This window comes from Lissotriton vulgaris, chromosome 3_1 (assembly GCF_964263255.1).
Source record: "Lissotriton vulgaris chromosome 3_1, aLisVul1.2, whole genome shotgun sequence".
Classification (NCBI taxonomy): domain Eukaryota; kingdom Metazoa; phylum Chordata; class Amphibia; order Caudata; family Salamandridae; genus Lissotriton; species Lissotriton vulgaris.
The window spans coordinates 222,843,628-222,870,431 of record NC_141689.1 but is presented as its reverse complement, the minus strand read 5'-3'; the positions used below and the strand labels follow the sequence as shown (position 1 = coordinate 222,870,431).

The 26,804-nt window shown below is 39.4% G+C and overlaps 1 protein-coding gene across 1 annotated transcript; it reads left to right on the top strand.

Annotated features, from left to right (window-relative positions):
* Nucleotides 1–261: 261 nt before the first annotated feature.
* On the top strand, nucleotides 262–25,080 carry SYT4 (synaptotagmin 4). Its single transcript, XM_086960328.1, has 4 exons — nucleotides 262–518; nucleotides 9,738–10,549; nucleotides 12,606–12,726; nucleotides 23,192–25,080. Exons 1-4 carry the CDS (start codon nucleotides 485–487, stop codon nucleotides 23,497–23,499), a joined length of 1,275 nt encoding a protein of 424 aa, XP_086816454.1. The 5' UTR covers nucleotides 262–484; the 3' UTR covers nucleotides 23,500–25,080.
* The last annotated feature ends 1,724 nt before the right edge of the window (nucleotides 25,081–26,804 follow it).

The following is a 26,804-nucleotide window of genomic DNA, read 5'->3' as shown; positions in this document are numbered from 1 at the left end:
TCGCCCTTCTCCCACTGCCCCCGCGCCCCTGATTTCTTCCTATATGCTCTGAGGAAGAGGCGCTGGGCGGATTCCGCTATTTTTTAATCCGAGAGGAGAGGTGAGCTAATTTCCTGCAGCAGAGCAGTTAAAATAATGGACGCGCTGGCTGCGTGCTCCCGGGAGGGAGGAAGGTGCTGATTCGAGGCTGTAGCGTCAGCGTTGCGTCAGCCCCGCTCCCCGGCACGTCTGCAGGCGGGGCGCTGGGGCGGCCGAGCAGCCACAACAGGGAGGAGGCAGCTGCGCGCACACGGAGCGCTGGAGACGCTCCACCTGACTCACGAGGCGCTGCTGGCTGCCGGGACTCCCCTGTCTGCTGCTGTTCCCTGGGTCCGGTGGAAAATCACCAGCCCGCACATCTGCCTCAGCGGCCGGAGACGGGAAGGCGTGGGACGCCGCGGAGCAGGGCCAGAGCTTTTCAGGACCGCGGACAGCGCGCAGCAAGATGGCTCCGATTTCCCTCAGCAGAGATGGTTTTGGTAAGCGAGGGTCCCTCCAGCAAACTTGCCGGGTGTTTTTAAGTCATAAGGGCTGGTTTATTTAGTCATTTTTTTTAAATGATTTAATATGTTTTATATTCTTCCTGGTGAAAAATTATTTTTAATAAAACAATGTTTCCCGGGCGTACATTTGGCTTATCTGGTGCTATCTTATCTCCAAGGTGTGCTTATGGCAGAATACCCATTCGCGCGCGCATGCTTTCCATGGGAAGGGTTGGTTTACAGCTCTTCACAAGACCCTACCTATGTTTTCACATGTAAAAAAAAACATCGGGAATGTAGTTTTGCATTTAATACCACTTTAATTACGATGTTTTCGTTGCTCATCAACTGTTTCTTGGCATGTGTTTTAAGAAGCAAGAGAGACAGTAAAAGACGACATTTTTGCATTCACCAATCTTGAATGGTGAAATGTTTTTAGTATCTAATAATCCAAACTATCAGCGTTCTCTGCGTCAGTAAGGACAGCCCCAAAGTTGGTATTTCATGTTTTTGAGGTAGGATTGTATTACCAGGGTGCTACAGTGATACCCAGCCTTCCCGTGACGTGGCACGTTTCTGAAATGGCACTGTCGTCTGTAGGAGAAGTTTTGCGCCCCCCACAATTAAACGCCTAGAATCTATGCGGTCAATTTGTCTTAGATGTTTGAAATATTCAGCTTTTTAAGTCAATATCATGGAATCAAAGTGCTATAACCTTCCTACTATACGCCCAGCACGAGTGAAGGTCGGTGTTGAATATCGCGTACAGTAAATTACATTTGGAAACATGTACACGTACGGGCAATGTTTGACTTCGCCTCATGGAAAAATGAATTGATTTTCAAGACGTTTGTAATTCCACGTGGGCTGGTGCCGGTCTGTATTTTCCAAGAGAGTGTTCCTTTTGAACTGACATAAACACGAGTGGGTGTTAGCCCCGGGGCTGTGAGCAGTGTAGCTCTGTCTGAAGTAATTGGGGGGAGGGGTATCTTCTTCTACGTCTCAAGTGTGAGGACGCACGAGGTGGCGATGAAGTGAATGTGCCCGGATCACACACCGGGTGCCTAGAAGCCTCTTCGATGGTCGCGAGTAGTGACCGCTCGCTGTCCATCGTCACAGGGTGTGACATATACTAATTTCAGAAGGGCTGCATACAACGTGAGCCCTTTTTATTACACTGATACGCTCCATCCTTCAGGTGCAGTTTGTCCTATTAAAGCGATGAGGCAGAAATTGATTACTCACGACGTAATGATATTTATTGATTGAAGTAGAATAAACGCCGAAGAAGTGGGTCTGAATTATCTGTCTGTACAGGCATCCTGCTTCGCCCTCGCTCTCTCAAACATGTAGACACACATGTCGAAGTCTACACGTATGCACAAGGGTGAAGACACGTCTAAGCAGAGAGCATTGAGGATGGAAGGATAGATTAAAAGAGATATGAGTGTTATGGATGAATGGGTGGCTGTATCTGTGGATGACAGATACACAGAGAGAGGGACAGAGAGCTGGGGAAAGAGACAGTAACTGTCGAGAGACAGAGAGAATGCGACCCAGGCAGAGGGTTCGGGAGGAAATCAGACATGATAAAAAAATCATGTCAGACAGACGGACAGACAGGGTGGGAGAGAGGGGGAGGCCGAGCAGAGGGAAAGAGAGAGGGACAGAGAGAGCGAGACAGACAGACAGAGAGAAAGAGATCGTATGGGGTGTGGACAGATACAAAGTTGCCCTTATTTGAGGCACTGGAGGGACGGGTCTTGATGGATATTTGTTTACCAGTACCAGGCACCAGTACTTCAAGTATGGCTCAGGCTGACATCCTGACACATTTTAGGGAATTCTGCATAACATATTTACAAATACATTCGAGGAAAGTGTACAAGACAGATGTGGCGCAGAGTGAGATAATATTGGGCAAGAAAACCACCTCCAGTTATATCGCGCCATGGAGACCGCAGACGCGCAGTATAAGGTTCTCAGTTACAACACTTGCCTCTTTTTATTATTGCTATTAATAATAATATTATTAATTTTGGCAATGTTGTTTGCACTGACGCGCCGACTGCTTGACTTCCAAGTGAAGCGCTTCACGCGGACAGCGAGATAACAGAGACCGAGCACGGGCGGGCAGAGGTGTGTGAACTGGGATCAATGGAAAGAGAAAGGCAAATACTAAGAGGTGCACACGCAGAGAGACCATTGGAAAGATGTGCACGTGAATGGGTGATATTACACCGGGCACCGCGTGAACCGGAAAACGTCCAGGGCTTCCGTATTTAGCGTCCAAGAAAACGGATGCAACGGAGAATGACTGATTTGCCCGGTTCACCCACTTTGGTGAAATACGGGTTGGCGCTTATGTCTCCTCGTTATGAAATCTACTAATGAATCCCCAGACTCCATATTTTGCCCGCGATTGACAGACAGATGGGTAAATGGATAGATGACTAAACAGAGAGACAGGGAGACGACAGAGTAACACGGGCACAACAAGGAATATAATCTGCAGATACACTGCGCAGGGCCTGATTACAACGAGTCGGAAGGAACGAGATTCCTGCGTAGAAATCTGCCCTGCCCAAGCACCAAGGACCCCCGGGATTAGGGGTCCAGTGTTCCCATGTTCAGGAACAGCGGATCCGGTGAAACCAGCCGCAAACTTCATCTGGGGCACTGACGTGAGGCTCCCGGGACAGGCCCGTGCGCTGTCCCCGCCAGGCATCTTTCTACGCTAAGGGGAGATCGATCAGCGCCCCCTCGGCCTGAACACTCCCCCTATCCTTCAAACCCGCTTACTCCACCCCAACCCCCAAGGAAGCCCCTACCGCGGTGAAAGATGCAAGAGTTAAACCCTTCCGAGCAAGGAATGGCGAGCAGAATTCCACATGATAATTCCGTGTTTGCACAGTTATTCCCCATTCTGTAGGGCCTGACTCATTATAGGTGGAAATCCATAGATCCCGGCCAGTAAGGGTAGATCTTGCTGCCAAGATTCTTCTGCATGTAATTCATACCAAATAGCATAGTTTCATATTTAAAGCACTTTAAATCATAGGGGCTAGCACGGACCAAAACAATTAAAGTGATTTATACCTGCAGTGCAATGATGAAAGGTTGAGCCGACCCTGCTAGGATACAGACCTGAGAAGAGAAGGCGTAGCTCGGTCAACATGTTAACTAAATAAACAGGTGGATGTAAAGAGAGACGCATATGCGATTGACAAACATATAGCTGCTAAGCAAACAGAGAAGCATCTCTTTTTTTAACCCTTACCACACTGAATTCACGCTTTATTTGACAACGTTTCCATAGTGATAACTTGTACAAACCAGGAACCTCGCCAGTGTCTTACTGTCGATTTGCCTGAGAGAGGTATGGCTAGAAAGAAAAGAGACCGATAGGTAGTTCGAGCGCTAAAAATGCTAGCTGGATTGGTCGACAGACAGACGGACAGACGGACAAACAGACGGACAAACAGACAGACGGACAGACAGACAGATCTATAGATAGATAGATAGATAGATAGATAGATAGATAGATAGATAGATAGATTGATTCTGCGAAAGCGTGGATGTGCCCGAGAGATAGATCGAGGGCGTGCGCGTCAGAGAGAGAGTATAATGCACTGGTAATAGTCCTCATTCAAAGAGCTCCGATACCTACTGGTCTACCTCGCGCTGTATAAATATGCAGCAGTATATTGGATAAAAAGTATATGTGAAATGATGGATGCATCGCCAGATAAAAGGAGGATGGATGGTCGGAGCAAAATGATAACTATTTGTAGAGGAAGAAGGTTGGAGCGATTTAGGGATAGTTGTACATGGACTGATATATACTGTATGATTTAAACAAAGTGTGTATGTATGTGTGTTTGTGAGAGAACAGAGTGGTTTGATTGGGTGGATGTTTTAGTTGATGGATCGGTGGACGGATAATGCAGAATGACTTACAGATACATGTGTAGATAGCCAAATAAGTCATTAGATTTTCAAAAAGTAAGTATGTATTGGTAAGAGAAATATGGATGGATGGACGAATGAATGGACGGATGGATTGATGGATGGCCAGCTGGATGTATGGGTGAATGCCTAGATGGATGGGTGGCTGGATGGACAGAGGATGCAAGAGGGAGGTTGCTGTACTGTTCCTATGTAGAAGGGGGGAAAGTTTTAGCTGGCATGACCAAAGGTGTTTGAATGGTACCTTGGGGCATCCATTGTGTTGGATGTATTTGCCTCACACACCCCGAAGGATGTCATGCTTCATCATTGGCGTTTGCTCCTCGTCGGGGAGGCGGTGCAATCCCCGACGGGCTCACCTCAAGAGGGGCTCTTTGGCGGAGATCTTTTATCCAACAGCCTTATGGTGAAGTGGGGGTGTGTGGGCAGGATGGTGTGTGATGATGATGTGATTGCTAAAATGTAGCTAGGGGTGCCGGAATTCACTTTATTCTGGGGGTCCCCTGGCTGCAATTAAAACGTGTGGCTAGCTTGCTAGATGTCAACAGATTAGGTTGAGTGACACTAGAGAAGACTAGAGATCAAAGTGGTCGACATGTTTCTCGCATAGGGTCAAGTTACCCGCGATTCATCAGGACCTTACAAAAATTGAGGAAAGGAAAAACATGCTCGTGTCATGTATGTGTTGTATGTTACCTCTGTGGGGTCTCCTATGCCTAAAGGTCAGGGACTAAATGCCACATGAGGGTCGGCGGGATTGGACATCAGGGGTGAGCCCATTAGGTGAGGCTCAGCATGCCTGTATCCTTGCTGTGTGACCTACCCGTATCCGCCGAGCTCGAGTTCGGCGGATACGGGTACTCAACCTAATCTGTTGAGCCCGTCGGGGATTGCACCGCCTCCCCGACGAGGAGCAAACGCCAATGATGAAGCATGACATCCTTCGGGGTGTGTGAGGCAAATACATCCAACACAATGGATGCCCCAAGGTACCATTCAAACACCTTTGGTCATGCCAGCTAAAACTTTCCCCCCTTCTACATAGGAACAGTACAGCAACCTCCCTCTTGCATCCTCTGTACTAGATACGGACACAAGCTGTTACTGGACCTTCCACCACTCTGAGTGGTAATTGGTGTCCGTTGATCAAGAGATCAATCTTCCTCCCTCCTTTTTGATAAATATATGGCTGGATGGACAGACATGCAGACTGATAAGTAAATAGACTGATAGAAGGATGGATCGATAGTTGAGCGGGTGGTTGGATGGATGGGCTGTTAGATGAGTAGTTGGGTGGGATGGAATGGAAGGATGGATGGGTGAATGGATGGATGGACAGACAGATGGTGTCACGGATGGAAGTTGGATGTATGAATGGACAGATTGATGGACAGACAGCTGGATGTGTGGGTGAATGCCTAGACGATGGGTGGATGGATGGACAGACAAGCAGACAGATTAGCAAATAGACTGATGGAAGGATGGATGGATGGATAGTTGAGCAGGTGCATGGATCGATATGTTGTTGGATGAGTATTTGGATGAGATGAAAAAATGGAAAGGGTGGGTAAACGGATGGATGGACAGACAGACAGATGGTGTCACAGATGGAAGTTGGATGTATGGATGGATGGATGGATGGATGGATGGACGGATGGCTGGATATGTGGTTGAATGATGAGACAGAAGGGTGAATGGATAGACAGACAGGCTGACAGATAAGCAAATAGACTGATGGAAGGATGTATGGATGGATAGTTGAATGGTTGCATGAATGGATGGACTAACAGAGATGGATAGTTGGATGAGTATTTGGGTGGGATGGATTGGATGGATGGATGGACAAACAGACATATGGTCTGACGGATGGAAGTTGGATGTATGGATGGATTCCTGGGCAAAAGGTGGCTGAAAAGAAGGCTGCATGGATGGATAGTTGAATGGATGCATTAACAGTCTTGAATGGATAGGTTGTTGAGATAGATGGATGGACAGATGGTCTGTTAGGTGGACATTGGGTGGACATTGGATGTATGGATGGATTCCTGGATGGATGGGTGCATGAATGGAAGTATGAATGAATGGGTAGACAGAAAAGCAGACAGATAATGAATGGATGGGTCGTTGTCTTGTAGCAGTTGTAAATGTATGGATTATTTCTGCAAATTGTAATCTGGAAAATAGATAGCTGGGTAGACATTGACACAAATGTAAGAGATCAAAGGTAAGGACCGTAAAACTACAACTACTACAGTTACTATGCAGGAAGGCTTTCCATCAGTGTTGTAATGACGTTGCACTATAATATTGTGCCAGCAGACCATGCTAGCCAAAGATCTCATTGCACATGCACAGCTGTGGACTATCCGTAACATGCCTCTACCGCTCCCTGGTGCGATCGACCCAACCCTACCTTTCTCTCTAGAGATGATGACTCCTTTATTTATGGTTTATAACAGAAGTGAATGCCATTTATTTGTATGTAGGTAAATATCTATTTGAAGGTATCCATTCTCAAGCTATGAAGTTCTTGTAAATTAGGATTTGTCAGATAACCTTTAGGTGAAGTGCTCGAAAAACGTCATAGATGAAATGTTTTCTAGAAACACTACAACGTGTAATCCCTAAATTGACCACAGTACAGTTTACTTTGAAAATTCCCTCTTGAAGCCAATCTGTATTAATTTTACATGCCAAATAGTCTATTTCGTTGAATGTGTTCACCATGATTCATGGCTCCAGGCCGTTTGTGTCCAGCCTGAGCAGTGCTGTCCAACGTAAGCAGTTCCACAACTTTTGCTGCACACTGTTCAGTGTATAGAAGAGGCTGCACATGTACATGTACCATGCCTTGGCCCTCAACAAGTGGTTTAGACTCTGTATCTTGCAAAAGACAAAAAGGACACTCTCTGCAAAGGCAAAGTAGCTCACAAATGTTTTTATGACCAAATGCAGCAGCGGCAGGTGCCGGTAAGAGCGGTAGGGTGGGGTGGGGAGGAAGTTGACAGATGTCAACAAGTGAAAATTAAATAAAAAACAAGAAAACCACTTACCTTGCTCTCGCTGCATCACCGACTCAGCGAGTGTTTTTCTTTTTATAAATGTTATTCTCTCTCGTTGTCATATTTCGACTCCCCCCTTACCCCGCAACCAAACCACCACTCTTACCTGCACCGGCCACAGCTGACCCAATGTAAATTTCTTATGCCTACCATGGCCGGTTTAAACACGTTTTAGGTGCAGAACTCTCTGCTATGAGTGTGGAGATCTCTGCGGACCTAAGCCAACCCAAGGGGTGGGGAAGTGGGCATTCTAAGGGTGGTTTGTCTTTGAAGTTTGGGAACCACCCATGAACATGTGTTTTTCTGAGGTAATCCAACTCTTATTCATTTGAATTTCCACCCTGGAAAGGGTCGGAATTTTATTCAGCGGCAGCACCTCTGCTAAGGGAAAAATGAAATAACTCAGTATTATTATCATTTTATTCTTCCAAGGCCTTTTTATGGGGCGGGCTGGGCTGTTGTCACTGCCAGCGGGGGGAGGAGTTTTTGGGGCACATAACTGCTCATGACGGTTTGGCCCGCCGTCATGGGCTGGCCAAACAGTCATGCGTACTTAGCATGTTCTCCACCTGGCTGTGTTGCACAGACTTGGTCGAGAGTATGCACAGGTTCCCACTTCCTCTCTGAGCACCGAACCACGGTGCTCCTACCAATCACAATGCTGCTGTCATTCTGGTGACAGCAGCATCATGATTGGCTTATGGGAGTCTGTGTGCTTCCTGCTTCTGGGAGGAACAGAAGAGGACAGAGGAAAGGCGGTGGCTGGCAGCCAGGTAAGTGAATTTTTTTCTCTATCCCTTCCCTCCCCACTCACCCTTACTAATCTGTGGCAGCCGCACGAATGACGTATCTCCCCTTTATGGGGGGAAGGGATGCGGCTCACCTTTAGCTTTGCTGGGAGTGCAACGGGTGAACTGTCTCCAAGGAGAAATGTATTTGCCGCATGGAGAAAAAACAATTTAAAATTTTGTAATTGCACAAGAGATCCCATCCTCCTCTCTGGAGGTCTATGCTGCGAATGTCATAAGACCTTGATCGCAGGTCTCATGACCTTATGTACTCCTGGAAACTTGTACCTGGCACAACTTTCCAGATGTGTGAGTTTCATAAAGTTGGAACATTTCATCCAGGCACAGGTGATGATTTCCAATCCCCAGCAGTAATTTCCCAACTTTGTGCACTGGGATGCTCATTAGGTGGTATATTTACAAAAAATGTGCGTGGGTAAGGACATTTTAGTAAAATTAACCTATAAATGTCTTAGTCAAGTAGCTTTTAAAATCATGAACAGCATCTGCAGTCTAGGGCAATTTAAAGTTGTGCGTTAAAAGGAAGTCCTCTGATTTGTAGAGAAGGTGCAAACTTCTGAGTGGAATCCACCAATAGTATCATCTCCACTAAAAATGTAGAATAGTTGCAATACAGACTCCGACTTCCATCCTTCCAAGGTAAATTGAGTACCAAAATGTATCCACTAGTAACTTCTCCCGTTTATTATTCATTTAAACTGCAGACTTATGGTGCTAAACACTATGGAAACACATGATTATCTTTTTAATTATTAATATTGTTAATTATATTATTGCCTTTTTGGTCGTTATTTGGCATTTAAGAATACACCACTGGCCATTAATTTGATACTGCGGCTGCCATGGCAGACCGGAGTCTGCATAAGGAATGTTTGGTGGATTTTTCTCTGGGTTTAACAATTCCACAAGAAATCAGATGCTTTTCCATTACCGACCAACTTTAATCCAGGTCCCTCAATTGGAGAACACATGTGGGACCTTACCAGTCCATGCTACTACACTTTTGCAGGAAAGACTTTTTTAAATATAATAACAATGATAGCTATTTGAACCCCTTGTGTACATATGCTGTTTGCCTTCCACATTCTTATTTAGTAGAATCAGTCTGTTTTTCTACAAATATGCTTAATTCAAATCAGTTAGCATAACTTGCAGTATCTTCAGCCTATATTGCAAGATACCTGGCAGTGTATTTATTAAAGAGACCTATAGGTGGTGTTGGTGTCTACAATATTAGCCAAAGAAAGCATGCTCTACCTTAGCATAATGCATAACTGCTTGAACCTGAATGCCTGCCATGAATTCTTTGTATACCTTACTCAACATTTACATAGTCCTTGTTTCATATACATATTTATCTTTTTTTACTTTGGCAGAGGAAATCCCCACCATTGTGGGCATCTTCAGTGCATTTGGACTAGTCTTCACTGTCTCCCTCTTTGCCTGGATCTGCTGTCAGCGCAAGTCATCAAAATCAAACAAGACTCCACCCTATAAGTTTGTGCACGTGCTGAAGGGAGTTGACATATATCCAGAAAACCTAAGTAACAAGAAAAAATTTGGCGCTGATGAAAAAACAGAGCTAAAATCCTCAATCCTGTCAAAGAGCTCACTCCACCTTGATCTTGAAAATAGAGATCTTAATGGCAACATTCCTAAGATAGGCACCAAAGTGAGAAGCTCACCAGATCTTGAGGACTTTTCGCAGAAGACCTTCTCCGAGAACGAGAAAGGATCTATTTCACCGGAAAGCCTGAAGTCCACCACTTCGCTGTCTTCTGTTGAGAAAGATAATTCATTAGGGACCCTTTTCTTCTCGCTAGAATACAACTTTGAGAAGAAAGCATTTGTGGTTAACATAAAGGAGGCAAGGGGTTTACCAGCGATGGATGAGCAATCCATGACCTCGGATCCTTATATTAAACTGACAATCCTACCAGAAAAGAAGCACAAAGTAAAAACCAGAGTACTGCGCAAGACCTTAGATCCGGCTTTCGATGAGACGTTCACTTTTTATGGGATCCCTTACAGCCAAGTACAAGACTTAGTGCTTCACTTCATGATTCTCAGTTTTGACAGATTTTCAAGAGATGATGTCATTGGAGAAGTCCACATACCTCTTTCGGGAGTTGAATTGTCTGATGGCCGTGTTCTTATGAATAGGGAAATAAACAAAAGGAATGTGAGGGTAAATAATACAATACTTATTTTTTTTGTAAACAACTTAATTGTATTATTATGTTTGCACGTCTAACTCCATGTCGCTATTCTTCTTGTACATCTATTTTTCATTATTCTTTTTTCCAGTCTTTCTTCATAAATTTGTGCCAATTTATATTTTTTGCCAATTTTTATTTTACATCCAAACTTCTTCTCTTCTCCTGTATTTTTGCTAGTTCTGTTTCTTTTTCATATGCCACATCCTACACTACTAAGCCTTCGCTCGTTATCTTTTCTGTATTACCCTTCCATTCATTGTACTCACTGTCCTTGTCATTTTCTTCTAGTCATCAATTCTTTTACAGCCTCTTCCCTTAACCCTTCTCCCAGCTGCGGTCGGTAGGGGAGTACCTGCCGGGTCAGTGACGTGGAGAGGGGGAGTGGCAGGGTGGGGGGTAGTAATGTATGTATAATGGAGGTTTGCAGGTAAGTAAACATATAAATAAATCAAATGAATTTTGTTGCATGCACTGCATCCCCAAATGCAATGCAGTGCGCGAAACGAAATTCGTTTGATTTATTTATATGTTTACCTACCTGCAAACCTCCGTTATCCATACAATACTACCCCCCACCATGCCCCTCCCCCTCTCCACGTCACCGCCCCGGCAGGTACTCCTCTACTGACCACGGCTGCCTTCTCCTTCTTTGTGTTCCTTTCTACATTTTCTGCTTCTCTTCCTATTTCTCCCCTTCCACCTCCACCTCAACCTCCTCCTCTACCTCCACTACCTCCTTCTTAGTTTTTGTTTCCTTTCTCCTTTTTTCAGTGTCTCTTCATACTTTTCTTTCTCCTCCTCCTCCTCTCCACCCTACTCCTCTTTGGCTCCAGCTTGTTTCTCTTTCTCCTTTTCCTTCCCATTCTACTTCACCTTCTCTTCTGTCTTTTTTTCCTTTTCTATGTCCGTCATCTCCATTGTCTACTTTTTCATCCTTCTTTTCCTTCTATTGATCACCTTCCTCATCATCCTTATACACAGTCTGGGCTCAGTTTACAAAAAATTTTGTGAGCTTTGATGCCTTAATGTAAATTTGACTTGCACATAGTTTTGAAGCTGTAAAATATATTTACTCATGGAGAAAAAGCTTTGCGAGTCAGACACATTAAACTATAATAGTAAGTCACAACTCAGTGTGAAGAAAAACAATCACAATACGTCCACTGTGATTACATTTTTCAAGTGGATATCCTTGTCCCCATTTTTTAAAGTTTATTTTTACACACAAAGAGCATCTTGAAAGACTAAACATTGTAGAACGTAGAGCTATTTACCTGAAGACCAAAGGGCCAAATTGCACCACCGAACTATTTAAACATATGTACTAACATAATTCCTACAATTATAGATTCCAAACCATACATTATTAAGACATAACTGTACTATTTCGAGTTGATACACTGAAATACCAAAGACCAAATTTAATAAGTTTAGTACACTTTAGAGGACAAGAGAAACATTAATCATTTACACATGTAACATCGAGCTTGGGATTGCATTTCATTCTATGTCTTATAAATAAACAAACATTTTATTGTATAAACTGTCATTCTCTTTCACGAAAGCATTATTTATTTCTAAAGTTCACAAGAAATGTTTAAATTCCTTTCACCATTGACATTCAGAAATGACATGTACACAATCTCAACCCGTAAGCCATACAAGAAAAGTACTTTTCATAGTTTGAGTGATACATTAATAATTTGAACGGAGTTGAATAAGGGATGCCTTTGAAACAGAAATGATATTCTGTATATTATATACCTTAAAACGTAAATTATATACATATGTTGCTGAGAATATAGATATTGAAGTAATTGGTTTAAGCCTCTGTGCACTATTGGCAGTTTTTGAATGCACTTACCTGGTTTACTTCATTGGCAATGCAGTGACAACTTCTGTTAATGGTTTGTACTAATGTTATATACATCATTGATGGCCAGTTTAAATATTTACTCTATGTTCTCATGAATATTTATAACATGATTGTACTATTGATACTTATCCATATGCTTATTCAATTAGAAGTCATCAGGACGTGGGGAGCTGCTGATTTCTCTGTGTTACCAGTCAACCACCAATACTTTAACAGTGGTTGTATTAAAGGCCCGGCACCTGCCCAAAACCGACGTCTCAGGCCTCTCTGGTGAGTCCCTCTAAATTTACCTTTTTTATTTGTAGTACTTCATGATTGCCTGCACTGAAATGAATACACAGGAGTGAAATAAATAGAGAAAATGGTATGGACGGCCGTGGGAGGGCATTGGATTCATTACAGAGACACATGGGAAGAGACAGTCAGACTCATCAAGATTAATGATTTCATCGGGATATTCCTCCAGGCAAGGCAGAGATACACGGCTTAAAGACACATTTGTCTTGTTCTGCACAACAAATCAAACCTTTTCAGTGGCACATTGAATGCTAATGCTCACACGTCCACCTCTAGATGGTTTGAAACTAAAGGTGATGAAGGACTTTGCAAGAGAATGCTCTGTAAATTAGGAATTTAAAGAAAAGATATATGTTACAGACTACAAAAAAATGAGATCCAATAACTCACTAGCCAATGCCAAGATTCAGAAAGTGATTTCCTTTGGTTTGTTCAATATTTCTACAAAAGTAAGTACATAAATGTCCCACTGGAAGAGTACTGCCTTCCATGTTGAAAGAACCCTGCCTTACTGGCAGTGATCTCTGTGATGAAAGTGCATCTGCTGATCCATTGCATGCCCTTTCATCACAGCGATTGCCAAGTGGGCCACTGTGTAGTTGAGACCCGCTCAACACTTATTTAAGCTTTCTAGGAAGAAACCTTCAAGTCAGGAATATCTTTCTAAGACAGGTAAGACTCCAAAGTCTTTGCCTTACCTGATCAGAATGGAGACCAGGCAGAGGTCACACTGTAAATGGATATGGGCAGCAACAGAGAGAATACAGAACAGACAAGACAGCAATCAGACAAGGAGAAAAACAAACCAAGGAAGTAAGAACAGGGCTTCAGAAATCAAGAACACATTCAACATGGGGTGGTGGCGAAAACTGTGCTGATTCTAGACATGTGCAGATAAGGTATTCAATGGCTTGAAGAGGAGGGTACAACTGTTATGGTTCACGGTTTGTGAGTTTACTTGGATATGATAGTTCAACATATAAACGATTACTTCAGCTAACAACAAACTGTCTCCATGCCAACATAAATTGACTATAAAATGTACAACTGTATCTACATGCATTCTACAAAGTTGATATGTAACTTGCATTGGATTTCTGAGGTTTCAGATGTAATGCGAACTGTTGCAATGTAATATTTGTCATGCACATAATACTAATGATAACCCTAATATTAATAAATACAAATATATTCAAAAAAGGACAGAACATATATTTAGAAGAAGCAAATAAAGAAGCCCAACTGGAAAAACACATAAACAGGATATCTGGTTAGAAAGGAAAGGCAGAAAGAAAGGTAAGACTGAGAAACAAGGGAAGCACATAAGCACAACGCTGCTCAGGGCAGCCACCGGAAAGCAGGAGACTGCAAACATCAGTAGCAGGAATCAAGAACCCATCTCAAGGTTTTAATGATTCAATATTTCAGGCAACTGGAAAAGAAAGCAGAAGCTCCCAGCAACAGAAGTTGAAGCACAAGTTCTGAATGCAAAAGCCAGACTTAAATCTGTCCTTCCAGCTTACAGCCACACAGGATGATTTGAATTCAAATAGGGTTGAACAGATTGCAGTGGAGTGCAGGTGAGAGCAGTCAAAGTCCCTACTCCAACTCTCTGCCTGAAGGAGTTCTCAGACGTTCCAGTAAGCAACCAGCAGGCAGAACAAAAATTCTAAGTTGAAAATGAACTGGATCTACTTTCATGATATTACCGGAATTCATGCAAGGGAGCGCCAGCTGGAAGATGTGAGACAGGGTTCCAAGTATAATATATTCACCAAAAGTCCCCTCTCCAGCTCCCATGGCTAGGTGAGGCATACAAGTACCATAATACATGAGTAGTAGAAAAGTAAACCTTGAAATGGAATCTAGAGTGGATCTGATTTACAAGAGGGGCTGAAAACTGAAATTCAGCACAGGTTCTAAACTAGTATTATTGACAGAAGCAGACTTACAGAAGGTCTCACATAGCACCACCTAATGGCAGGATCACAGGATCCCGAAGACCAACCCTTTTTTGAGTGACAGGTAACTGAAAAGGGCTGATTTAGAAAAAGGGCAGAAAAACAGTTTATGGCAGACAGTGGTGTGTTGGGTGTTTGTGAAGGCAAGTATGAAATGTCAATGAGATGAGAATGAACAGTAGGTGATGGTAATGGACAGCTGTGATGATGTTAGAAACTTGTGAGTGCTGCGTAAGGAGAATGAATTCTACAGCAGCCAGATGGAAGGGGATAGAGCAGGTTACTAGAGGAGCAAGACAATATAAGATGATTGAATACAAACAGTGCTATTATTATAAAGATTTAAGGGAGAAGAGATACTAACTGCCATTTAGAGAGAGAGAGGAAAAGCTAAACAATTACTTTCATGAAAGGATACCAACTTTGACCATAACCTCTACCTGGCTTAGAATTAACAAGCAGCGAGTTGTAGGAAAACATATTGGCCTCCTGTGTTGACATTAAGATGCTCCTGCACTTAACACTTGTTCTGATGATTTCTACCTCACAATGTAGGTTGCCTACACACTGCTGCATCATTATTATTCTCATTTTGAATGCTGTTTCTCTTATATGATGCCTGTATCACCATTACAGTTCAGCTCACCAGCCACAAACCATTCTTTTAGCCTCATGCAAAGCCACCTGAAATATCCCAGTTTTTGACCAATGACAAGTAGTCCAACCTAACACAATATAAATCTGTACTCCATATGTCGCCACACTTTACATACACCACACCACTGCTTCCCAAGCTAAGTACACACAGCACAAATACTCAAAATATAATCCAGATTAATTTTAAGGAGCAATAGTGCATCTAATCAAGCCATTCGTAGGGTAAACAAAATACATTGAGTACATATTTTAAATAAAGTGTTAGATTCAAGACTTTAACAGTATACGAAAGACACTTACTTATTTAATATGCTATCAAAGATACAGAAAAACATGGAAATTAATTATATATCAAGTACAGAGAGTGGTGCAGACCCATTCACCCACGGCAATTCTAAAATATCTCAAACATTGTAGTAGTAGTTTGATGATAGGTTTAATTTAAAGATATGCATGTTCAATATTGCTCTCCTATATTACATATTACCATAATTTTATTTAGGTGGCAAATAACCTAAACAAAGAATCCCCTATCAATCCTACATTTTTTACGTAGCATAAAATAACCAATTTTTTTGTTATCTGAAGTAGGATTAAATATTTCCTTATCGAGTGGTCTATTCTGCATTTTAATCTAGTTCTCTAACAAGCACATATTTTTTAAAAAAGAAACCTTTTAATGCTGCTGTAGTCAATATAACTCTACCTGTAACCAGAGGAAGAAAAAGGCAATGTCATTTTGTAGGTAATGCAGTGTGAGAAATGGTTGAGTCTCATCTATTTAATATTAGATTGATTTCCCATGTGTTTGCCCTAAACATGCAGTGGTTAGCAAGGTCAGCTTTGACACAGCTGATGTCGATATGGTAGCCTAACCCAATTGGTGCTAAGGTCATGTCAACAGGTTATAGTTAAATAAAACTAAAGTCAATAAGCCTCTTTTACTGCATAGAGCATTCCTAGAAATGTGAGCAATTTGTTTTCTGACCTATCATAATTAACTGCATTTGCAAAGCAGGACAGATAAGTTGTCAACATAGTTTGATTTCCAGAAATTTCTGTGGAATTATCATGTGCTGTGGAATAGTAGATTCAGTGTTTTGAAATAGTTTTCCATATGGCACATACTCATTCTCATTCTATATGTTTTCCATTTTAGAGTGAAGGGTAGCTCTGATTTTCCCTAATCAATTAATGTGATTTTAATGTAGGGTTTTATACTGCACTTCAGCTGTTTCTACACCGACAAGTCAGGGTTCCTAAAGCAGGTGGATTCTCCATATTTTCTTTAATATGTATATGTTATGTGACAACCACAAATGATTTCCATCACAGAAGGAACTTGCACAATAAATCATCTAATTAAGTGAGTGAAGCTATGTAACATTATGCTCTTAAATTCAGTGACTGTTTTAAATTTATGCAGTCCCCTGCCACAAACGCACTTATATATCTCTAAAATGCAGTCATATATTATATTGACTACAAAAAAAACAATAGAGGTGATAATTGATATACCGACCACAGACATTTATTGTAGAATCATTAAGACAGAATCACAGTCCTTTCCCAATAGAATGAAGTTTCAACATATATAATATGCCACTATGTTTTAAGCTGTGTTCATTTGTGGTTGAGTGGCATGTATAAATTAAATAAGAAACTTGTTTGGTCTCAGAATCCTCATTACTGTATTCTACTTACACTCCCAGATGTTATGTAGGAAAGAGTGCCTGCCCTTATTTGTGAGAAATGTATTGTTTCTAATATATGGCCTACATCACTGCAGATGCTAGAAGTGGACATTAGACTCAGCGAGACATCTATGCATTTAAACGTTATTTACTGCTTGAATGTAGATAAATAACCCGTGTAGGACTTACTTCTTCTGCAAGATCTTCTGTAAGCTCCTTTCGTAGGCTTTGTCAGTTTTTCAACGTAAGATACTCTATAATCCCTTTTCTTGCCTTTATAAATGTGTTAATGGAGATGCTTTAAGATTCATTAATTCATCCATCCTCCTATTCACTCATTATTTCATTCATTCATTCATCCATTCACAAAACGTCTATGGCCTAACCGAATCATAAGAAAGCAACATGTCTCTTACACAAGAATAATACAGTTTGGGGGAGAGGATGTGGCCTACTGGCTAGAGCGCTCAACCTTGAAGCTGGGGAACCGGGTTCCAGTCTCCTGGGGGACACTCAACATCCTGCTATTCTGAGCGAATCACTTAATATCCCCATATTTAACAAACTAAAAAAAATGAATGTGTCTGTCTGTGATGCAACTGGTGCTCATGTGAAGTGCTTTGATACCTTTGGGTCTAGTTTACGCTATAAAAAACTTAAGACATGACTTTGTTGTTCTCCTAGATATCTTTTAAATAGCATATATCCCAATTCTAGCAACAATAAAAAGATGCATGTACTCCCTGGTGAAGTAAAACTTGATGAGGGAGCCCCTAATTGGCATCAGAGCAGCATCATAAGTTTCTGCACCTTACAATTAATTACTTGAACTACTCAATGAGAAAATGTGTTCTCAAATAAACATTGATATGTATATGAGCTACATAAAATGGCAGGAAATAGACAAACAGTAAACTACAAAATATTGGTACTGGACAAAAAAGTTTGCCTCTCCACTCGTAGGCACCAGTAGACAAATCATCTTAGTGCTGGTGATTTCATCCACCAGAAACCCTTCAATAACATCCATGCTCATTGGAAAAGATTTTTTTTATGTGGCAACATTCTGTTCGTGCAGTAGTTTTTGAAAATGCTTTATACAAAGAAATACTTATTTTACCAACATTGACTTAGTTTCAGATTGAGAAAACAAGTATTACATAAGAATATTTAAAACCATAAATTGGTTTCTACATATGCTGTTGATTGATGGTCATTTGCACTCTAATATTATCAGTATTGCATTATTTGAAATCGTATAAAATTGAACTGGAAAAAACATTAAAACTCAAGTATCAAAAAAATATTAGCCACCCAAAGAAAGTGATTTGCTGCCTTTTTTTTTCTGACACTCAGTATTAAGCATTATAATACCTAACTCAGATTTGGTGATACTGATTGACATTCGAATAGAAGAGGGGTACCTTCCGTTACTTACACTTGTGATGTGCAGGATATGCAAATCTAACCTTAGCCGGTGTTCATGTGGGGTCAGTAATTCAATACATTTTTCCAAATACATTTAAATATTGAAATTAACAAAACACTTCTCTTTACCTTGAGGGTTCTAAAGTAATCCACCACAACATGGATATTCTTCCTTATCAAAATGTAGCATGACAATTATGGAGCGTATTCATAAAGGCATTTTTCAGTTCCCCAAGTAGAACACCAGAAGTTATATTCAGGTACTCATAAATGTTTTTGTTAATGGTACTATATCTATGAATTATAGGGTGCTACATGATCTTACAGTGTTCTAGAATCCTTCACTTCCTTGTTCTAAGACTGTCAACAACTAGCTACATTTGTACATCATTCTATCAAATATTCCTCATTGTAAATGTAGACATTTTTATACTGGCTAAGAAAGGAAGGACCGAATCTCTTAAATTGCAACGCGAATATTATTAGCAAAAATATCATCTGACTGAACTATTTTGACCTACATATTGTTTACAAAAATATAATTCCATTGGGTGTAAATTACATCCAAAGGAGTGTTGTTTTTTTAATAAGTTTTTAGTTGACAAAATTTCTAGTGGACAATATTTTGATTATAGTGTTCTTTTCTTAACATCTAATTGTTAAACTTCATAATGTGTCTTTGAGTGTTAAGTCTGGGTTCAAAATGATTGTCCTAAAATACCTCATTGAGTAAAGTAGAGTATTCTTTGAAAAGGTTGGTGATTGTTAATGAGTACATCATCAACAGTGCTTATTTTAGAAACAACTAAGTAGGACTTTTCAGTGGTCCAGTATGACTCTAGTACTGCCATTTTTTGGGTAAATTGATGAGGCAGTCAGTGCAGTTTTTAAATTTTTTTTTGCATTTGTCTTATGACTTGATTTTAATTTGCTGAGAATTCCTTTGCACAACACCATGAATCAAATTTACAACAATACACCTCAAACCATCTGAATCTGCCTTAAGAAGGTGCATCCATGGCACAGGCAGTCTGTATTCATTCAACTTCAGACTATTCCATCATATTTGTATTAAGCAATTATATGACAGCACTAACTAAAATCCCTGAGTATTTAAAGGGGATGAATTTAACTGTAACGTTGGTACATAAGATTGCAGATTCTCCATTGTGTAAGCCTTTTGAAGTCAATACAATGAGCTTTATTTGGTTGGTGAACTTAAACATTATGTTAGCTTCAAAAAGGCTTTTCTGGGGTCACAAAACACGTTCAGAGTATTTCGTTGTACTATGTTTTAATACAGTTTCTTAATGACTCTTTTCTTTTACAAACAGTAATAAAGTCAGAATCAGAGGATATTTTTATGTATTAATTATCCTACTGATGAGCTGTTTTAAGACATTAAAACAACAGAGCAAAGTGTGAACTAATGACCAGCTATGATTTTGTAGTTCTGAAGGGATGGGCTAGGTTTACTCAAAACATGGCTTATTGCCTGAGAAACATGAGTTTTAAGCTTCCTGTGGCCTATATATTCATTAGGTATCAAACTATATTGAATAAAAGATTGATCTAAGGGCCAGTTGGATTAATGTTGATAAGTAATATTTACCCCCATTGACAGGCTCCTAACAAATTTTCTTTTGTATTTATATTTGTTTTAATTTGTATGTAACTTTGCCAAAGGAATTACTTTATTCTATGATTAATAACTTCTAAAAAAAAGGTATTGTTCAAAATATTTGAAGAAACCATGTTTTGGCTATCACTGTACCTCTAAGTAAATGTTTATGTGGAGTGGACTATTGGAGCTGGAATACAATGACCAAAAATTTGTTAGATGAGAGTCATACGGTTGAAAACTAGAGCTTAGGTGATTTATTAAACATATAAAGTTTGGAAAGTCATTAAAGGTAATGGGCAGTTGTGGAGACATATAAATATTGTATTACGGTGGTTGGTATCCTTGTGTCTTCTGTTGACCCTCACTGAATCCTTCCTGTAATCCGGACACCCCCTCTAAGTCATTATTGGAAGCTCAGGACCCCTAGGCAATCTCTAAGAATTGTACTGCAAACATAAGTATACACCAAACAAATACTCAAATATTGAAATATTCAGTTTAATTCACTATCAAATATAGACAATGTTTTCACTTTTTCAATTTTGGTTTACTTGGCTATACTTTAATCCTTTTAAAGTATTAATTTTAATAGTATTGTATGACCTCATTTCTTTATTTTGTCTCTTCTATTGACACCCACTGACTACTGGTATCTGGAAACCTCCAGTAAGTCATTATTGGAAGCTCAGGACCCCTAGTGTAGGCAATCTCTAAGATTTGCACTTCAAAACAATATAAAAAAATAAGTATAAACCAAGCAAAAACTGAAATATTGAAATAGTTTGTTTAATTTACAGTCAAATGTAGAAAAAGCTTTTACCTTTTTAAATTTTGGTTTACATGGGTATACTTTAATATTTCTAAAGGAGTCATTTTAATATTATTTAATTTTGTAACACAATTGTGAACTTCCCTGAGTAGTCCTTGTGGACCCCCAGGGGTTCTTGTACCACAGGTTAAGAACCACTGGTGTATGATATATTTCATGTAGTGGGCTGAACCAGAAGAAGTACAAGAATTCGAGGTTAGGTGTCAGTAGATTCTGTCGGTGTTTGAACAAAATATCAGAAACAAAAATGCCCATGGACAGAACACCATGTCGAAAATATTGAGGACAAGAATATTGTGAAGGCAATTTTCTATGGGTAAGTAAAGTTTTACTATATGTACAGCTCCACATATGTACATTGGTACATAACTTCAAGGTATGCAGATCTGGAGTTAAGAAAATTAAATTTATACTTACCTATTTGGACTTACCTTTTCGATATTCTTGCCCTAAATACTATTTGACACAATATTCTGTCCACACCATATTTGTGTTTCTGATATTCTGTCACTGATTCTGTTCTCTCTGTAAATGAAGAACATTTTGTATGACAAGTACCTATATAGCTTTCAGTGGACACCAACCTATCAAAAACACAGCAAAGACACATCACAAAAGAAGAGCATATTTCCTATTTTGTATTATACTTAACTCTGACCCCTTAAATTTATACCTTATTTTGTCACATTTGGCTCACTGATCTTAAAAGGCGAATTCAAGTCACATAAGAGACGGGAAAATACTAATGTCTAGATTATGATTCAGGATTCAGTATTCATGTTCATGTTCTATACTGACATTTGGTTGTAAAACTAAATGCTACTATTTCAATATATAAATATTATTGGAAAGTAAAATAAACATGATATAGTAGTGTAGCAATTTGTGATGCCATTTAGCGTGTTTTTATTTATCTACTAGCTATTTAAAACATAATACCAGTAAGCGTAATAGATAGCGACACAACCAATAACACCATTTACGTGGTATAGTACTAATCACTCCCACGTTTTAGTCATGTAAAAAAAAAACCTGAGTGACTGGACTTAAAAATTGTGACATAAACTGAATGTTTTGCAAAGCTCCAAAATGTCTACAGATAACAGATACCAAGCCTTGTCCAGATATCTTTGGGACCTTTGCTAAATCAACTACAATAATTTTAATCAAAGCAACTCTGGACAGCACAGATTTTCATATATAAATTGCCTCAAGCTCTCCAAATGCAATGGTATAAAATGTTATTCAGTATCCAACTGCATAGGCCAGCAAACACCACTCAACACCACAAAAAAATCATCTTATAAAAAGTTCTTTACAAAGTACTGGTTGTCACCTAAGCCCAAATTTTAGACATGGCCTTTTCCTACACCAAAGAATGTTTATTGACAGAGTCTATACTGCTTCATGGTTTTTCCCATTCTAGCACACAGGTGGGGTTTCTGAATTGGTAGGGGTGCAAGTATGCATGTCAATGTATGATCTACACATGATCTATGTATGATCTTTTGTAGCATCTTAGTGAAGATACAGTCATAATTGTAACATCTGGGATATTGTCAGAGACTGTCATTGATATGTTTCCATGCCAGTAACAAATAATACGTGGTGATATAACTTACTATGAAATTCATCATTGTATCTCCCATTGCGCTGCCATAGATGCTCTAAATAGTCAAGACTGCTGTGCAGGAATTACATGGGCTATTGATGAGAAAACAGAAAGAGGATCATGAGTTCACAGGAGGTCAAAGTTGTGTCTAACAGAAGCAACTGAATTATGTATTTCTTAATAAATATTCAAGTTGGAACAGACACACATTTCCGTCCTGATTATACAACCAGGGCTCATTGCTCTTTACCTGCAACTGACATGTCACATAAAATATTCTATATGAAGCATACCATTTAGTGGCATTTTGTAATAGTTGCAGAAATCAGTGGAGAACCAAAATGCATGGCACAACCCCAGATGAAGTGTACTATCTCACTCAACTCACTATTACACATGCTTGCTGCAAAGATTAGTACAAGAAAATAGAAATCATTGTCTATTAAAGATTTTCATGCTAGAGTTGCAAAGGTGATGTCTTAATTTGAAGGAAAACAATTGATTCCTTGACCAAAATACATTTACAATTCTTAATGTCTTATAAGAAGAAAAGTTTGCTTAATCTTTGCCAAAATACTAAAATAAAGTTCAGCATTTGCAAAACTAATTTTTTTTATTCATCTCTCATTGCAGATCCATATGTGAAGGTAAACCTCTACTATGCCAAGAAAAGAATTTCCAAAAAGAAGACTCATGTCAAGAAATGCACTCCAAATGCAGTGTTCAATGAATTGTTTGTCTTTGACATTCCATGTGAAGGTCTGGAAGACATCAGTGTTGAATTTTTAGTTTTGGATTCCGAGAGGGGCTCTAGAAATGAGACTGTTGGCCGATTAGTGTTGGGAGCTACTGCAGAAGGAACAAGTGGAGAGCACTGGAAAGAAATATGCGAGCATCCAAGGCGACAAATTGCAAAGTGGCACATGTTGTGTGATGGTTAGTAGAGCAGAAATGGCTTGGACCTTAAGCAGTGTTTCCATAGGCAAGGATCAATTTATTTTTTCTTTGCAATGTGTGTTTAAAAGCTTGTAACAAACAATGTTTCTTTAAGACTGAATTGAATTATCAAAATGGAAGATCACAGTTTATGTGCACTGTGAAATGCCAACAACAAACATGACTTTGTTGAGAAGTTGTAAAGAAGTGCAACAGATATGTCATGAATGATTTATATTCTTTTGCAGTCTACATAGTCAGAAAAGTACATTTTTATGTAAACTTCAGCAGCAACAGTATGCAGAATCTTTTATGAAGACATCACTGATGTTGAGAGTATTAACATATATGTACTAGTGGAGTTTTGGCCATTTAATGGATGCTGTGGCTTCACACTGTACCAGAAATCGTCTCTTGTGAGAATCCAGCCACTTTTCATGAGCTAGGGACAGGAAATACACAAATCAATCCAAAGACTATTGCAAGAAGTTTTTTGTCTATATCATCTGACATATGTATAAGTGTTCTACTTGTGATTCTCTGTATGAATAGCTTGAAGATATCATTTTGCTACAGCAAACAAATATCATATTGATTTGTGAAGAGAGTTAAAACAAGGGCTTGAATAGAAGTAGTGTGTAGCCTCAAGGAACTATGAGAATGTTTTTGAAGAAAGTCTGCCTTTAAGTTTTAAAGATAATACATTTATGAGCAAACTCTGCTGAGAAATGTGGTATATCAATATTGTTCCAGCAAAACACTGTATTTATAATCCAATGCATATTTCTCAAGCCAGACAAATATGGAATTGACTTTGAAAATCAATGATTTGCATCTGCTTAGAATGAAAGAAGGCTCAGCTTAGAAATTTGCAGTCTAATAGTTGATCCTCCGAACCTCTTCATCACATCACATAGCTCCTTTCAACACTAGAAAGTGGCAATCCATTTAGGTAAATCCCCAGACAAGTGAATCATACAGTTTCTCAAAAACAAAAAAAGTGTTATAGTTGAAATTGAAAATAGAAACTCTTTTGGTGAGCACAATTTCTATATTTTGCTGCCAAGCTCTATACCAGGGAAAGATATGCATGCAAAAGCAATTTTATAAATGTCTTCGAAATCAACAGTACTAGCTGTGCATATTGACAGTAGTGCTAATACCTTCTACCAACTAGCATTATGACATTTACAAAATCTATTGCTATGCAAACTATTCCTTGATCCTGCCACTAACCTCTGTTGTGGAATGAATTGTATATCATGACACCTTAGGGAGAGTTTCAGTAATTTTCAGTTTCAGTTATTATTTAATGATTAGTTTAAACATTGGTTACTGGTTTGAAATAATTCTAGAACTTGAGAATTAAATGCAAAATTACGATACAATTACCCTATAGTATTTGTCCCAGTGTGCTTAAAGTGGGCATACTTTTCTTCTAAATTTCAAAATGTGTTATCCTACACACCTTTTCTCACTACATGCTTTCATAGCAGCTGTTTGTAATGTAATTTACAAGTAAATGTACTCATCCAAATGGTTGGCCTTAATGATATCTGCTATTAAATGAGAAACTCAATGCACAATACTGTTCTGTCTTTGTGCGAATGCAGTAGGTTACTAAATATGCCACATGCAAATTCATGGAAAACGTGAAAAACAAGGACATGGCATTCCAACATAATATGTAAGCTTTTAATGAAATGACTACAAAAACTGATTCATTTACATCACACAGCTAGAAATGAGTGCAATTAAAACAATATGTTGTGGAAGGATATGAAGCACAGAGGACATAGAAAATCCTTAACTCAACAGTGTGAAATACTTTTTTTTTTTTTAAGTCCACTTGCTTGATTTTTTTTTAAATGGAGACTTTGATTCCATACGTCTTTTTTCAAAGTGTTAATCTAAGTATGGTAAGTACTTTTTAAGAACTATCTTTTCGAAAGTGTAAAATACACGTTATGTAATTGAACAATGAATTGTTCACTGGTACACTGTACACACATTGGGAGAAACCCTTCAGTGAATATGGTCTTACATTCCATGATAATTAAATATGTTACATGTATGTAATGGAACATGTCAGTAAACATATACTGTTGGTCTGGAACCCCAAGCAAATGCCCCTTTGCTTTGAAATGTATAGTATTTTCTACTGTACCTTGTTTGGACTTTGTACAGCATTTCCTTACAAAGTGAGCTTTGAAACTGTTTATATGTATTTGACCGTGTATTTGATATCATACCATGAAAATGTGCTTACCAACATTCACAGTATGTCTGAGGCTGAAACCCTGCAAAATTACTAAATGGTGTGCTCTGAAAGGACTTATTGAAAGTGGTTGCTTTTGATTCACAAAAGGGAATTTTGTTCAGCACAGAAAGAGTCATCAATTGCACATAAAGATGCATTTTGATGATAATCTTACCCATGCCAAGCACCATGTTTAAAAAACACAATCTGTTTTCATGAATAATATATCAAACTATCACCATGCAAACCAAGGCATCCTTTGTGACCCAAATTGAAATGCAACAACCGACAAAACGTGGTAGTGTATAATGCTTTAAAAGGTGTGGCGTTCTTAGTATGTCTTTGGCGCATGATTGTGATATACTAAGTACAGGATATTACAGGAAACCTCTGGAACTCTGTGTGAGCTCTTCATGCAATTAGGCAGACATTTACATCAAATGTTGCAACAAGCCCATATGATTCCACACCAGTATGAAACAAATGCCACTCAACATTAGTGAAATGTTACTGGGCTTGAAAAACACTATTCAAGATGGTCTTTTATTGGTCAAATTTCCACAACACTTTCCTGTTAAGCCTCTTCAACCTAGATAGATATTTGGGTCTACTCAGACTGTATTAGGTAGTGTTGTTTAACTGCAGAAATGGTGTGGCGGTAGAACTCCGCAGAAGAACACTAGTGCTAGGCATTGTATTCCTGCATGTATGCAAACCAATCATCCACTGACCTTATTAATATACAAATCCTTTACATTGAGTAGTAGCTGATCTTGCCACACAGATGATCATGTGCCATGAAATAGGCATAAGAGGAACAGGTGCAAACAGTAACTTGATTTATAAAACAATGGCATAGATCTTGGATGGGTAGGTGAAAGCCTAGGTATTATTGTTCTTTACACCTGTTAAACATTCTCTTTTAAGACAAGGTAGATATTAAAGAAACATCAGACTTGCATAACTTTGTAAACACCTGTTGTTCTACATGTGTATTTTGTCAAATTTGAAAATATGTGTTTGTAGGGATAGGAAAACATAGCTTGCATT